The sequence below is a fragment of the Anomalospiza imberbis genome, chromosome 10 (genome assembly GCF_031753505.1).
Source record: "Anomalospiza imberbis isolate Cuckoo-Finch-1a 21T00152 chromosome 10, ASM3175350v1, whole genome shotgun sequence".
Classification (NCBI taxonomy): Eukaryota; Metazoa; Chordata; class Aves; order Passeriformes; family Viduidae; genus Anomalospiza; species Anomalospiza imberbis.
This window is the reverse complement of record NC_089690.1, coordinates 13,435,634-13,450,669: the sequence shown is the minus strand read 5'-3', so window position 1 is coordinate 13,450,669 and position 15,036 is coordinate 13,435,634. Positions and strand designations below refer to the sequence as shown.

The 15,036-nt window shown below is 51.4% G+C and overlaps 1 protein-coding gene across 1 annotated transcript; it reads left to right on the top strand.

The window, feature by feature from the left end:
• The first annotated feature begins 4 nt into the window (after positions 1-4).
• Positions 5-4,784, top strand: ZIC1 (Zic family member 1). The gene is made up of 3 exons (XM_068200772.1): positions 5-1,684; positions 2,843-3,006; positions 3,411-4,784. Exons 1-3 carry the CDS (start codon positions 709-711, stop codon positions 3,606-3,608), a joined length of 1,338 nt encoding a protein of 445 aa, XP_068056873.1. The 5' UTR covers positions 5-708; the 3' UTR covers positions 3,609-4,784.
• Positions 4,785-15,036: the final 10,252 nt, after the last annotated feature.

The window sequence follows — 15,036 nt, the reverse complement described above, 5'->3', positions numbered from 1 at the left end:
TCTGCAGGAATGATTGCCGCTATCAGTCTCGCGTTCACCGCCCGGCTGAGGAGGTGAAAGTTTCTCCCCAGGAAGATAAACCGCAAAAGACAATATTGTGCATGATTTGCGCCTTTTTTTTTGCGGAGCGGAAAAAAAAAAAAAAAAAGGCCCCCCGAAAAAAAAAAATCGGGTGAGTGTGGGGAAGCTCGAAGAGGAGAGAGAAACAATCTCTCGGCCACTTTGCAACATTCCTATAGCCAAAAAAATCACTGAAGGAAGTTTCTTTTTTGTTTTGGTTTTTTTTTTTAATTTTTTTTTTTTTTGCTGCCTGTGTTGAACTCTCGCCGTTATTGTTATTTGCAGTCAGTTTATTTTTGAGCTCACCCAACCCCCCTCTCCCCACTTAAACCTCCCTGAAAAGTCAAAGCAGAGAGACAGTGAATATTTTTTGGGGCACGTTTTTATTATTATTATTATTTGCAACTGCGAAGATCTCTTCCCCGTTCCGCACCAGCCTTTTTTTTTTTTTTTTTCTCTTTTTTTTTTTCCTTCCCCCTGCGCTGATGCCGAAGGGGGTGTTTTTGATGTGGTTGCTTTGGTGGTGATCGTCGCTGACTTTCCAAAGAGGGTGTTTTCGCTGCCGCCGCTGCTGCTGCTGCTGCTTCTCTCCGCGTTGTGTGTGTGCGCGCGTGCTTTTTTTTTGGTTGCTGCATCGACGCTGGGAAGATGCTTCTGGATGCTGGACCGCAGTATCCCGCCATAGGAGTCACTACCTTCGGATCTTCTCGCCACCACTCCACGGCCGATGTCACGGACAGAGAAGTGGGGCTGGGGATCAACCCCTTCGCCGACGGCATGGGCGCCTTCAAAATCAACCCCAGCACCCACGAGCTGGCCTCGGCCGGCCAGACCGCCTTCACCTCGCAGGCGCCCGGCTACGCGGCGGCGGCCCTGGGGCACCACCACCACCCGACCCATGTCAGCTCCTATTCCAGCGCCGCCTTCAACTCCACCCGGGACTTTCTGTTCCGCAACCGCGGCTTCGGGGAGGCGGCGGCCGCCAGCGCCCAGCACAGCCTCTTCGCCTCCGCTGCCGGCAGCTTCGCCGGACCCCACGGACACACAGATGCCGCGGGACATATACTTTTCCCGGGGCTGCACGAACAAGCCACCAGCCACGCTTCGCCTAACGTGGTGAACGGGCAGATGCGCCTGGGCTTCTCCGGAGACATGTACGGCAGACCCGACCAGTACGGCCAGGTCACCAGCCCCCGTTCCGAGCACTACGCCTCGACCCAGCTGCACGGCTACGGCCACATGAACATGAACATGGCAGCCCACCACGGGGCAGGGGCCTTCTTTCGTTACATGAGGCAGCCCATCAAACAGGAACTCATCTGTAAGTGGATTGAGCCCGAGCAATTGTCAAACCCCAAAAAGTCCTGCAACAAAACTTTCAGCACGATGCACGAGCTGGTGACTCATGTCACGGTGGAGCACGTTGGAGGACCCGAGCAGTCCAATCACATATGTTTCTGGGAAGAGTGTCCAAGAGAAGGGAAACCTTTCAAGGCCAAATATAAACTTGTAAATCACATCAGAGTCCACACAGGTGAAAAACCTTTCCCCTGCCCTTTCCCAGGCTGTGGCAAAGTGTTTGCCAGATCAGAGAATCTCAAAATACACAAAAGAACTCATACAGGTACGGTAACCTTCTCTGTCGCTTTTCTCTCTGCGAGTGGAAGCGCCGAGCGCCGGGGCCAGAGCGGGACGCGGGGCCGTGCTGGAGGGGCTGGGGGCCGGCTTGGCTGAGGCTCGCACGGGGAGGAGGGGGTTTGGTCCAGGAACCAGTGCTTTTTTGCGGGAGAGGCCGGCTCGGAGCTCCTCTGCAAAACGAGCTCCGTCACAGCCACGCCAGAAGCAGCAACAAAAAGAAAATGATCCCTGCCGAGGCAGAGGGGGAGGACGGCAGGGTTTGCTGCTGGGATTGTTAGGGCGGAGGGGGTGGGGTGGGGGATCGCAGCAACCTGTCCTGTTTAAATTTATAGGTTTTAATTAATTATTGTTCGGCAGTTTTGGCTGTGGCACGATGAGAAATTGTGCTAAATGTTGCAGGCAGCTCATTCGTCTCCTCTCTGCAATTCAGGGCTTGGTAAATATTTAATTCCGTTGAGCGATATTAAACAAACCGAGCCCGGCGCGTTACTGTGTTATTGTTGTGCGGAGGGGAGGCGCCGGTATTCCCGAGAACTTTTTCCTTCGTGGGAGGTGGGAATGGAGCAGCCTCTGGCCGGGAGAGCGGTCTCCCCTTGCTCCGACCCCTGAACGCTGAAAGCCAGAGCCGCTTTCCCTAGCGCTTTTGCCGAGGGTTTGTGGAGCTGCCCTCTCGTTGATTTCCCGGACCGGATAATTTCCAATATTATTTCAAGAAGATATGGGGGAGGGGGGGGGGGGGAGGTGAGAGAGTAAAATATTACGAGAACGAGCTATAAAATCGGAAACTAGACGCTGAGGATCGTGTGTAAGATCCCACCACGCCTGCTCTCTCGCTCGGAGCGTTGTGAAGAGGGAGAAGTGCCCGGGACTGGGGTTGAAAGGAAACTCGCCTCTCCAAAAGGAAAGGGGGAAAAAAGTTATTCAGCTCCCCTGCTTTCCGAAACGGGCGCTTTGCGGGAGTCGGAGGTCCGGAAAGGATAGAGACTAGAAGCAAGGTTTTGGGATTTGAGCCACGCTGAAGTTAGAAAGTTGCAAGTGTTTGAAATGGAGCCCTGAGCTCCGTCCGGCGGTGCGGTGACAATGAGCGATCCAGCCGGCCCTGCTTAATCAGATCCCTTTCCCCCCCCCCTTCCCTCTGCAATAGGTGAAAAACCATTTAAGTGTGAGTTCGAGGGCTGTGACAGGCGCTTTGCAAACAGCAGCGACCGCAAAAAGCACATGCATGTGCACACTTCCGACAAGCCCTATCTCTGCAAAATGTGCGACAAGTCCTACACGCACCCCAGCTCCCTCCGAAAGCACATGAAGGTAAATGGAGGGCGCCTGGCGTGCGGGCCTGCCCGGGCGGAGGGCGGCGGGGCCGGCGCGGCCGTGCCTGCGGGCGGAGCGCGGCCCGGGGCCGGCGGGCGGCGGGGCCCCGGCTCCGGGCCCGCCGGGCCGCGCTCAGCCCCGGGCCCGGCCCCGCCGCGGGGCCTTCGGTCGGCGCGGTTCAGCCGGGGAGGGGCACGGAGGCAGCGCCAGGACGCAGCCGGGGGGCGCAGTCCGGCCTTGCCCGGCGGGCAGGGGCCGGGGCCGGGGCCGGGGCCGCCGGGGAGCCCCGCAGGAGAGCCCGAGCCTGGGGCCCGCTGCTGGGTCCCCTTGTCTGGCGCATCCCCAGGCGAAGGCCTCCGTCCGCCGCCGCTCTCTATCTCTGCCCGGGTTTTCTCTTGCAGGTCCATGAATCATCCTCGCAGGGGTCCCAGCCTTCTCCCGCCGCCAGCTCAGGCTACGAGTCCTCCACCCCTCCAACCATCGTGTCTCCATCCACAGAAAACCAGACTGCCAGCTCCTTATCCCCTTCCTCCTCCGCAGTCCATCACACGTCCAGCCACAGCACGCTTACATCAAATTTTAACGAATGGTACGTCTAAAACGCTAAAACAAAACAACAACAACAACAAAACACAAACCGAAACAAAAAAAAAAAAGCCCCAAGCGAGCAAATAAATACCCTATTTAAAGACTCCAAAATAATGGACACTCTGAAATCAAAATTTAAATGAGCAAACAAAACTAAAATGCTGCCAGTAGACCCAGGACTGAGTAAAATGAAGACTTAATTTTGAAAAATATTTTTTCTTCTTTTTTTTTCTTTTTGTCCTCCATTATTTCTCTTTCTCTCTCTTTTTTTTTTAATTCTTTTATTTTTTTTCTTTTTTTTTCCTTTTTTTTTTTTTTTCCCTGACTATTCTGCTCTGTTCCAAGGCTTGGTAGGCGAAGGGGTTAGTAGAATGCATAAGAAGACAAGGTTACCAGGGCAAATGCCAACTGTGTAGGGCTTCACTGGAAACCACTGATTAGAGATCGCCAACTGCATGTCTGCTCGGGCAGCGGCCTTCCCCCCCATCCCCTCTTGTAAATACAGAATTATTAGCATCAAAAACAAAACAACAAAAAAAGTGTACTGTTTGATTTTGTAAATAGTCATATCGCAAGTTGAATAAGGGGATATGTGGATTTGTGGTCTTTGCATATATGTGGGGGGAGGGGCGGGCGGGCGGGAGCGGCGGCGGGGGGGTGGAGGTGGTGGGGGGGCAGAGGGAAGAGGTAGAAATTCAACTATTTGTACTGAATGGCAAGAATGTTCTAGTAAATGTGTATCAAAATGTGAATTACTTTGTATTATTACAGTCTAAACGTCGATCTAACAGAATATTATTGGTATTAATGTGCTTTTTTGTATAAAGTGCAACATTTCGTCCCAAAGTCCAGTCTAAGTAGTGCAGTAAAATGTTGTTACACGTCCTGTCAAGAAATTCGTATAGTGAAAGCCTGGATCTGCGTGTCAAACTGTTACATTTGTTTATGTAAAGTGATATTAAAAAAAAAAAAAAGATATAAACTATATCTGTCCGTTGCTTTTGGCAAATACAAGAACATAATGTATATAAATCCTAATTTCCATATTTATCCGCATGTAAAGGTCCGGTTATACCTGTTACAAGATATTCAATATTTATGGCTAGAAGAATTGGTATGTAAAATTTAGTTTACAGAACTGTTTGGTAACATTTCGTACCTTATTAAAGATTCTTAAATCCCAAGAATTGTGGTAGGAATTCTTATTCACTAAGTCAACCTGCTGCAACTCCTACTAGCTTTAGGATATTAGAATAAAACTGTCCCAGTTTTTCACTGCTTTCCATTATGTCATCACTAAAGCAGCGAAGCTGATATAAATGTGATAAATGAAAGGATCCCTGCTGGCATTACTATAGTGTGTAATTAGTATTTATATCAAAATTTATGAAACAAATTTTCGGCCGCAGTATAATTTAAATGACCTTTGCAGACATAGAATAACAACCATAAAAATAACAGAAATAGATTGCATATGCTACATAAATATTAATGTGGGGAATTGTTACATGAGAAGTGCTGCATTCCAGTCCAACACTGTCCATGAATCTGCATAGACTGGGTCCCTAAATTAAATTAATTCGGATAACATATATTAGGAGATTTAAAACAGAGGAGATTTCGGTTGCTATTTTAATTTAAGGCATTTATGACCATAACTAATTCTTAGGCAGTGGATTCATGACTTTCCTTGGGCCTTTTACTCCAAGAAGTACAGCACTGTTTCACGAAGGCCGTTGTTGTTGTTGTGTGTATTTTTATTTGGTTTTTTTTTTTTCTTTGCTGATATTCCTTAAAACGTGATGTTAATTTAAATCAATTACTTCTTATGCTATGTTATTATTATTACTATAATTTTGCTAGTGTTAATAGCTTTCTAAAAAATAAATGTAGGGCATAAGAATTATTTTATGTAATTTGATTATCTTTCTATCTCTTTTATTTATTTCTCATTTACTTAAGAAATTCGTTCCATTGGCTGGCGTTGATACAGTAAATTTGTAAATGAGAAGACAATATAAAAAATCTAAATTACTTGTGCTTAATGACTGTAGCAGAACGCCTTTTCTCTAAATCAGATTGTCTTCCTTGCAGTTTAGTTTGATAGATTTGCAAGCTGTACTGCTTCCACTAACTTAGCTACGGTTGTTGGAACTGTTGGGCTTTGTTCCTGGTTGTAGCTTGCATGATCGCCCCATTAAGCAGACAACATATCAACAGACAACACAAATCATGAGGCTGGCTAAAGCTGCGAGGGCTTGTGATATGTCATAGAGTGAATTGCACAAACTGACCTTCCAGTAGACCAAGATGACACTTTAACAGCTTCTTTAAAGAAATATTATGTGTACAGCGAGTCAATAGCCATATTAGCCGCTCGGGGGGCGGGGGTGCGGGGGAAGCCCCTCTCCCCTCACATTCGTGCGGGCGCTCCGCAGCCCCGGCGGTAACCCGCCCAGAGCACAGCCCTGGCTCTCAGCAGCCCTCCTCAAGGATATTTCTTTGTCCGTAGCATTTGGGGATCTCCCTCGGAGACTTTCCATCCACTGACCGAGAGCATACGCCTCACCCCCGACCCCTCAAAAAAAAAAAAAAAAAAAAAAAAAAAAAAAAAAAAAAAAAAAAGAGAGAGAGAGAGTTTGTCTTGCTCATCCGAAGCCCCACTCCTGCCAGTTCGGCATCGCCGCCTGCTCCCTGCAGCACCCGTGGGAAGCCTTCGCTTTAACTTTACTTTCTACAAAATGTTATTATTGTAAGGCTAATACCAGTTTTCAATGAAAAGAGCGCCACCTTGCAGGGTTTGGCGAGATAGGAAAAGTTGGAGCCCGGTGGGACCGGGGCAGAAAGTGTTGGGACTTGAAGAAATATAGCCCACCGAGCAAAAGAACCGGGGGGAAAAGTGTTTCATGCGCCGAAAATGTTGCTTGTTGCGAATCTTTCAGGGTAACTGTCTCGGCGATTTTACCGGGCATCGTTTGTAAAAAAATGCATCCTCGGCGTATCTAAGAAAAAAAGAATCGTTGAGCTCGTCTGAGCCACCCATCTGTAAAGTAAACCCGGAGAAACGTGGTGAGGGTGAGATATTTTAAAGATGCGTATTGCAACTTTCTTTGAACTTGTGTAAAGTCCCTAGTGGTCGCTTAACACAGATCTGTTACTTGTGTGTATTGGAACACTTGACTAATGAGTATTCTTTTAAACTTTCAGTCTGAGGTTTGTTTGAGCGTCCTACAGCAGAAAGGATGATTCTAATGTTGTTGCTGCTGCTGTAGGTTTTTTATCTGGGGTGAGGGGGAACTGTGCGATACTGGTTGATCTCCATCCCGTGTATGTTCTGAATTAGCGACGATCACTGGGGCTGGAATTGTTAATGTTGAATTCAAGTCCACGCCATGCTGGTGCTTGTGCTGTTCGCTTGGCTCTGGAGAGGGGAGCAGTGCTTTGAAATCCCCGGCAGAGAGAGAGATGTTTTTCAGGCAGAGAGGTTGTGAGGTTTCTCTCGGGGGTTTCTGCGCTGTTTTATCCCTAAAGTCAACTTTCCTCTAGCAAGGCTCCCTTTGCGGATTTATTCACGAAGGCTTGCGAGGAGAAGCATCGACCCCAGCTCTCCAGCCTCAACGGGGGCCATCACTTTCTTTCCAATGTCTGGCTCTGGAGATGGTGTGGCGGCACTTTTTCTGCGTGGGAAAAGTAGATTTCACAGCCCACGGCAGGCCGTGCCGACAGCCCCGCGCCGCTCCGCGCTGCCTGCTCCGGGGTAGACAAAACGCTTAGGTCCGATGTGTGCCGTCCGCAGTCTCCCGCGCCCGCGGAGGCTCCCGCCGCCGCGGGGGAGTGTTTGAAGATACCCAAAGCAGGACGGCAGGGCCGGCGGGGAGAGTGCAGGAGGCTGTTCGACTGGGTGTGTGGAGGGCTGTGTGTGCTGGCCCCTCTGGGGTAGCAACCCACGGCCGTGCTTGTGCCGTTTGCACGCAGAAAGTTAAATGCAAAACAATAATCAGGAGCTTCCACTTCCCCCGCGAAAGACTCGCCTCTCAGGTCGCTTTAATTGTTTGTGAGTGATCGCTTGAATTTATTAAAAGGCAAGTCCGGCATTCATAAGGCAAAGTTAGCTTCTTTAGTCCACACACTGTTTGTAATGGGGACACCCGCTCCGCGCTGGCCTCGTCTGGTTATCGCCCTTCTTTTAGCCGTGAGGAAGCAGCAGTCCCTGGACTGATGCACGGAGCATCGACGCTTTTATTTACTGCTTTTCTGGCCATGCTAGTAAACGGCTCTGAGTTGGTAAGTTTTCTTGTGTCCAGGACCCTCACTCCTCTCTCAGCAACTTTTAAAGGGAGGGAGCAGCCAGCCGGGCCGCGGACCGGGCAGGGGCGGCGGGCGCGCAGGAGCCCCGTTGCACGCCCGGGGCCGCAGGAGCCCCGGCGCGGCCGGCGCGGAGCCAGAGCCCCGCTGCAAAGCCCGCTTCCAGCAGGCAGGACGGGGAAGGAGATTCCCTCTGGGAAGGGCAGTGTATGTCAAGTGACCTGACGCTAAAAGAACCCGTGTGGGTTTTGCCGCTGGAGCTCAGAGGGAGAGGAATTCGGGAGCGATACGCCCACGAAGGAGGCTGTGCAGGTACCAGGCACACCGTGCAGCACCATTACAAAGTTTCCGTCTGCATTTGCCCACGCACGCACCCCGTTCGCACCCGCAGCACGCCTGCGAAGCCGCCCACGGCTGTGCCCGCCCGTGGCTGGGACGCGCCCGCCGCCCCACGCACACGTGCGCGCCGGGCACCTCGAGATGAGGGCTCGATCCCCGCCGTCAGCGCCGCGTTCCCGCGGGAACCAACACATTTTCCTCAAAAGGTGCCTGGCGATTCCCTGCCCAGCGGGGCTTTGCTGCCGGGGAGAGGCCGGGGAAGGCTGAGAGGCCCGGCCGGGGCCCTGCGCGGCCGCGCAGCCCGGCCTGCGGAGCGGCTCCGCGGGTGCGGGGGGTCCCGTGGCGGGCACGGACATTGCCTGTGCTGTGGCTACAACTCACGGGACACACGGTCACTGCCGCAGATGCACACAAGCTCACCGAAATTCACCGTTCGCGTTGCTGATTGTATTACAAATATGTCCGTATCTGTACATTACCTCTCTATCTACATTTGTACGTAAAGAAAGAACGGTATTTCTAGAAAGAGACACATTCATGTGTTTACACGGAAGTATATTTTCGAAGGCTCACAGCACCTCAATGCAAATGTTCTGTACAATGGGTGGCATTTGCAATAAATGGGTGTAATTTCCAAATTCACCCAGAAAGATTAATAATTGAGATTTCTATTTTGAATGAGGGGCAGGTCTGATTTCCTGAACCTGCTGAACGTATGAAGGTGGGTTCCATTTCACCGCAAATACACTGCGTTTTAAGGAGCCTTGTTTATTAAAAATGGCCAAGGTTTTTATTTTGTATCAATTTTTTTTCCCTGCTGCGAACGTCTATGGGTCAGATTTGGTTCATATTCGATAACATGAAACACGATCCTGTGAAGCGAAGGGGCTATTTTTATCATGCAGCTGGAAGCTGTCATCAATTCGTAACATTTATTTCGGCTTTAGAACGATAGTATAAAATAGCATGAAGTTTCCAGATGACGCCTGTACTGCAGACAGGATTTTTCAAGTATAATAAATCAAATTAATTACCTTTTAGATATATATTATCATACTACCTCTCTATGAAACTGCTATTAAAAAAATGCTCGATGTGCGCCTCTGTGATTGTGCATGTGTTTACATCTGGGGACCCAAACACAGAATTAGCTGTCTGGGGTAGCTGCAGCGAAGGTGCAGGATCAGTGGGGCACACTCAAGCTCGAGTCTTCACATGCTGCTTGTCGAGACCTGGGCACAGCTTTGCTTAGCAAAAAAATGAAATTTGTGTTTTGGCACGAGGCAGAACTGAAAGATCCTCTAGGATCCTTTTCACTTCCAAAAATCCCGTGAGGAATTATGACCAAAGAGCGAAGAAAAAATAAGCCCGGGAAAATACCCCCACATCAGCAAGCTTCCCCCCGCCAGGCCATGTGTTTTGTGCTTGATGTTGCCTCTTTCGGGGGCCGGGGGGCAGCCGGAAGGTTCAGGACTGACCACCTGGGGACGGTTCCTGGAAACCGCGGCTGTGCGTGGGGGCGGTGCGTGTCAGTGGGGGGTGTGTGTATTTGTGTGAGCGCTCTGTGTGTGAGTGCCGTGTGTGCAAGTGCTGTGTGAGTGTGAGTGCCCTGTGCTTGTCAGTGGGGTGTGTGTGTTTGTGTGAGTATTCTGTGAGTGCCGTGTGTGCAAGTGCTGTGTGAGTGTGAGTGCCCTGTGCGTGTCAGTGGGGTGTGTGTGTTTGTGTGAGTATTCTGTGAGTGCCGTGAGTGCATGTGCTGTGTGAGTGTGAGTGCCCCGTGCGTGTCAGTGGGGTGCGTGTGTTTGTGTGAGTACTCTGTGTGTGTGTGTGAGCTGCGTGTGAGTGATGTGGATGCGTGTGTGCATCTGCACGTGTGTGATGTGTGTGTGATGTGTGTGTGAGTGCTCTGTACGAGTTCTGTGTGTGTGATGTGTGTGTGAGTGCTCTGTACGAGTTCTGTGTGTGTGATGTGTGTCTGGCTGTGTCTGTACGTCTGTCTGTGTGTATGTCTGTCTGTGTGTGTGTGTGAGCGCCCGCCGAGCGCCCCGGCGGCAGCCCCGGCGGCGCATGCGCGCCCGCGGCGCGGTGCACGTGCTGTTGAATATTTATGACGCGGCCCCGCCGCCCGCGGAAGGTGCCCGCGCCCGCCCCGCGCCCGCGCACGGCAGCGCCGCCGCCGCACGTGCTGCCCGCCCGCCTCGCACCCGCCCGGCCCGGCCCGGCCCGGCCCGTCCGGGGCTGCCCCCGCCGCGCCGTCCCCCTGCCGCGCAGCGATGCGCCCGGGCAGGCGCTTTCAGCCTCCTCTGCACGTTGGGCAAACGCGACCTCTCTCCTTTAATGGGCTCTTCAGCGACCCCCCGGCCCCCTCCTCACAGCCGTTCTCAGCGCCGGGGGTCGCCGGCCGAGTGGCTTTTCGTGGGCTTATATGCCAAAACGAGACGGGTACAGTCACCAGAAGAGAACCGTCTCTGGGGAAGGGAGAAAGGTTCTTGTAATGGATTCCTTTCTGTCTCGCTCCTCTTAAGAAAACCTCATCATACTGTATGGCCCATCATATTTTATTGCTAATGTATCGACATCGCATGATAGATCCGAGGAAGAAATGCAGGCTCTCGGCATTTATTCCTTTGTAGGCTGTAGGATCTTAATTTTTAATTTAATTTAATTTTATTATTAACAAATAGTAGTAATTCCCAGTACTCATTGTTCAGCGTCACAAAGTGATTTTAAAGCCTTTTGTACGGTGGCAAAATAACATCCCGTATTATCAGAAATGTTCTTCTGTATCTTGGTAATGACGAAGTGGATTTTTCTTTCCCCTGAGCCCGGTGGGGAGCGGGCAGGATGGAGGCAGGAGCCCTCGGAACCCGAGCGGGCTCGCGGGCACACCTGGGCACTTGCCCCGGCCCGGGCACAGCCGCGTCCGCACGGCCCGGCCCAGCACCCACGAAGTTCCCAGAAAGGCCCTTCCCGGTGGAGCCAGGCTGACTGGAAATCGCCCAGCGACAATTCCCTCTCCGTAGCCTCTCTCTCCCTCTTCCCCCTCCGCCATAGCCCACCTCTCTCCATCGCCCCCTCTCCCCTCCTTGCCCGGCGCTGCAGACGAACGCGCGCCCGTAGGTGTGCGCGCCTGGGCTGGGTTGTGAAATCCTCTCCAGCCAACACCTGGAGTGCCAGTGACCCCCTCCCCGCATGGCTGAAGTTCCCTGCACGCCCCATCCGACTACAAGGGGCGACAATAAAGCTGATGTCCATCATGTCGCCTTTTCATTTCAGAAAGGGCAGATCCTGACCTCAGTTCCCCAAGTGGAAGCTTGTCTTGGGCACTCACTGTTGTCATAATTCGCTCCAACATTTAAACAGATGCGTATTCATACATATTTCCCCCCTGCTTTCCATCCAGGCTTTTTTGTTTCTTCCATTTTCCCCCTTAGCCGAAGGGGAAGCTCCCCGGTAATTGCGGGGTCGCGGGAACGGCGTTCAGGGGGACAGTGGCACCCGGGCACACGCCTGAGCCACATGCCCCCGCCTTCGCGTGGGAACCCGCTCCCATCATTTAGCTCCCAAGAAAACTGTTGATCTCTAAGTGTGAGCCTGAACCTTTGCATTTAGTGCTTATGGCTGCTTCGTTTCCTCCCTCCCCCCAGCCCCTTCCCCTCCGGCTTCGTCCCTCTGTTGTGCTTCCAGAGATAACCAGGTCCCCCCGGTGGGCTGGGGCAGGCGCGGGGCGCGGGCGTCTGCGCCAGGACGGGACCGCGCAGCGCTCGCTGCGGGGGCAGAGGAGGGGGACGTGCCCTCGCTTCTCAGCCAACTGGACAAGAATGGGCTCTATTATTATTGTTGCTGCTTTTTCTGTTAGTAATATTATTGTTATTGTTACTGTTGTTGTAACTATTATGTTAATTTAAAAATTATCCCTTTGCAACTTGCAAAGCGACTGTAAATTTACCTTAAACCTGCTTTTTTTCCTAGCCAATGGTGTCAGGGGCCGGCTAGCCTGTCCCTCCGGAGCATTAACCCTTGTCGCTAGCTGGAGTGAATGAGAAGCTGAGGTTTGGCCCTGAGGAGCCGTGTGTGTAGATCTGGCACAGCTTTGCTCCCTTAACTCCTGGATCTTTGTTTTGGTGGCGACCAGGGAGAGCAGGGAGCGCTGTGCTCGCATTTCCCTCTGGCTTTTACACACGCACACACACACAAATCCCCCTTTCCAACTTTCTGCTTTTTGCGCTTCCCTTCCAGTTTTTTCACTTCTCAGAACTACTGGCAGCATTTGCCGAGATCTAGATCCCCGTCGTGGTAAGTGATGCTTTTCTCCATTGCGAAACTCGCTCAGCTCTCGGCTAGCTGTCCCAGGGATGGGTGTAGAAGTTGTATTTGTTTGGAGCAGAATTGCCCAACCCCAGTGGTTTCACGTCAAGCAGCACAGAGTAAAACTATTGTCGTGTATTAACTCTGAATGGGAGCAAACAGACCAAATAATCACTGCTGGCTCCGACAGTAGCACGGCACTAATGTAATTCTTTTTAAGTTTGCAATGCAACTTTTTTTTTTTTTTTTTTTTTTTTTTTTTTGGTTGTTATGGGGAAAATGAGTCTGTGTTTTCGGTCGGAACTTATATATTTACATTACACACCAGATCATAACAAACTATACAAAGAATACAGCTGCCATATGTGCTTTGTGAACATACAATTATGACTGGGGGGTTCAAGCATTCAACTTAAGTGTTGCAGACACACTGATACCATTCTGCAAGGTTCGTGCAGTACCTAAAAACTCACTCCATCTCTGGGAGAAGTGCTAGACAGACGGTGCATTTTTAGAAGCTCTTTTTTTTTTTTAAATTTTTTTTTTTAATAAATCAACTTCAGTAAATGCCTCCTGGACGTTTATTTTTAATGTACAGTCTGCAGCTCTGACTGGATCAAATTCACGATTATTCAGATGAGGTTGAATTTGAATAACTTGCTGGTTTGTCTCCCCCGCCCTCCCCCATCCCACCCCCTGTCTTCTCTCTCTCTCTTTTTTTTTTTTGTTGTTTGTTTGTTTTAAAAATTAAGAAAATGAAGAGAACCGCTGAGTCCAGCTGACCTTTTGCTGACATAATGTAGCAGGAGACCGGTCTCAAATGAGGCCTGGATAAATTAGACGCTCTAATTCTCCGGGTAAAACGACACTCAGTGCCCGGCTCCCAGCGCAAGGAGCCGGGCTAGGGCTTGCCCCGCGGCTCGGGCGTCCCGGGGCGGCGGCAGGAGCCCGGTCCCGGCGGGGAGGCGCGGGCAGCCGCGGGCAGCACCAAATTCAGGGCTCATCCCGTGCGCGCAGTGAGAAAGGAGCCCGGTAACCCCCTGCTAGTGGCTCCCTCCCGCGGGTCCCCGATCCGCAGCCGCGCAGAGGCCGCGTGTGCGCACGAGTGGCGGGGTCGCGGCCGGGCCCGGGGCCTCAGCGCTGCCGCCGCTCCGCTCCGCGCCCACGGGCTCCGCCCGGCCCCGCCGCTGCCCTCGGGGCCGGCCCGGTGGCGGCGGGCGAGGGCCGGGGCGCGCAGCGGCCGCTCCGCCGGCGCGGGCCGCGATCCGCGGGCCGGGCTCGCAGGCGGCGGCGGGGGCGCGGAGCGGCCGCCGGCCCCAGGACGCGGTGCCAGCCCCCGCCAGGCCTGATTAGCTTGTCAGGGTTTATCTCGTTAAGTTGTGCAGGACGTTACTGCCGTGACAAGGCACGGGCAAACTCTGGAGAGGGATTAATCTCCAGAAGTTGCTGTCATAAAAGGGAAAAAAAAAGACTGAAAGAAGAGAAGGAATGAGAGTTTCGTATTTTAGGCGGTCATTTGTTGAGCATCTGCGGGTCCTGCTGCTCTGCTCAGGCTGGCAGGCCGGGGATCCCTGTTTTAGAGGCAGTGGAGCGTTCTCGCGGCGCAGACTGCTGTTCTTTCCCCGCGGGAAGAGGTGAGCGCCGCTCCCGCTCTGCAGCGGGCGGCAGGGGCAGGGGCACGGCGAGGGGCCGATCCTGAGCTCCTCGGGCAAAACTTCCAGCTCAAGCGGGACCGAGTTCCCAGCCGACAGCAATTCCCTCCTCTCTAATGTGTCGCCTCTGCTAATAAATGGTGACTCTACTCAGGTCCCTCAGCGGGTTGCAGCTGAGTCCGAGAGAATTTGATCCTATATTCCAAGACGCGTTTTAATAAAACTATTATAACATTGACATTTTATTAGGAGCCTATTGTTTCCAAATTAATCCTTGATCTATGAAAACATCTATCTTACCAAACTGGATTCACTTCTGTGCACCCCTTTCTTCATATACATGCATTTTAATACTAAGAACCTAGCTTTACATTTCCCTGAATCATCAGACCATTAATTTGCTAGGGAGCTAGCTGTTTCACCCAGATGGATATAATTCGGAATAAACTCAGAAGAAATGCAAAAACATGTACTTTTCTGTCATATTACTCCTCCCCTCCTCCTTTTTTTTCCTTTCCTCTTTAGTCGGTTTGTAATGAGCAACGCCTTCAGAAACTTCATTATCTAAAAGGCAGACCTAGAGGGCAGGGACTTTGGGAATAGTTCCCTTTTATTCTGAAACTGTCCAAACTCAGAGCAGGGTTGAACATGTCCTCAAATCTGCACCTTCCAGGAAGAAATGAATGATGTGCCAGACACTTCACTTCTAGTGAAAAAAATATAAACCAAATGCTCTGAGGTTCAGAATTCTTTCTCAGCCCCATTTTCTGTGCATATTTTACAGTCTGAATGTAAAATGGTCCCCTCAGAAGTTGATAAAAAACTCATGTAAATG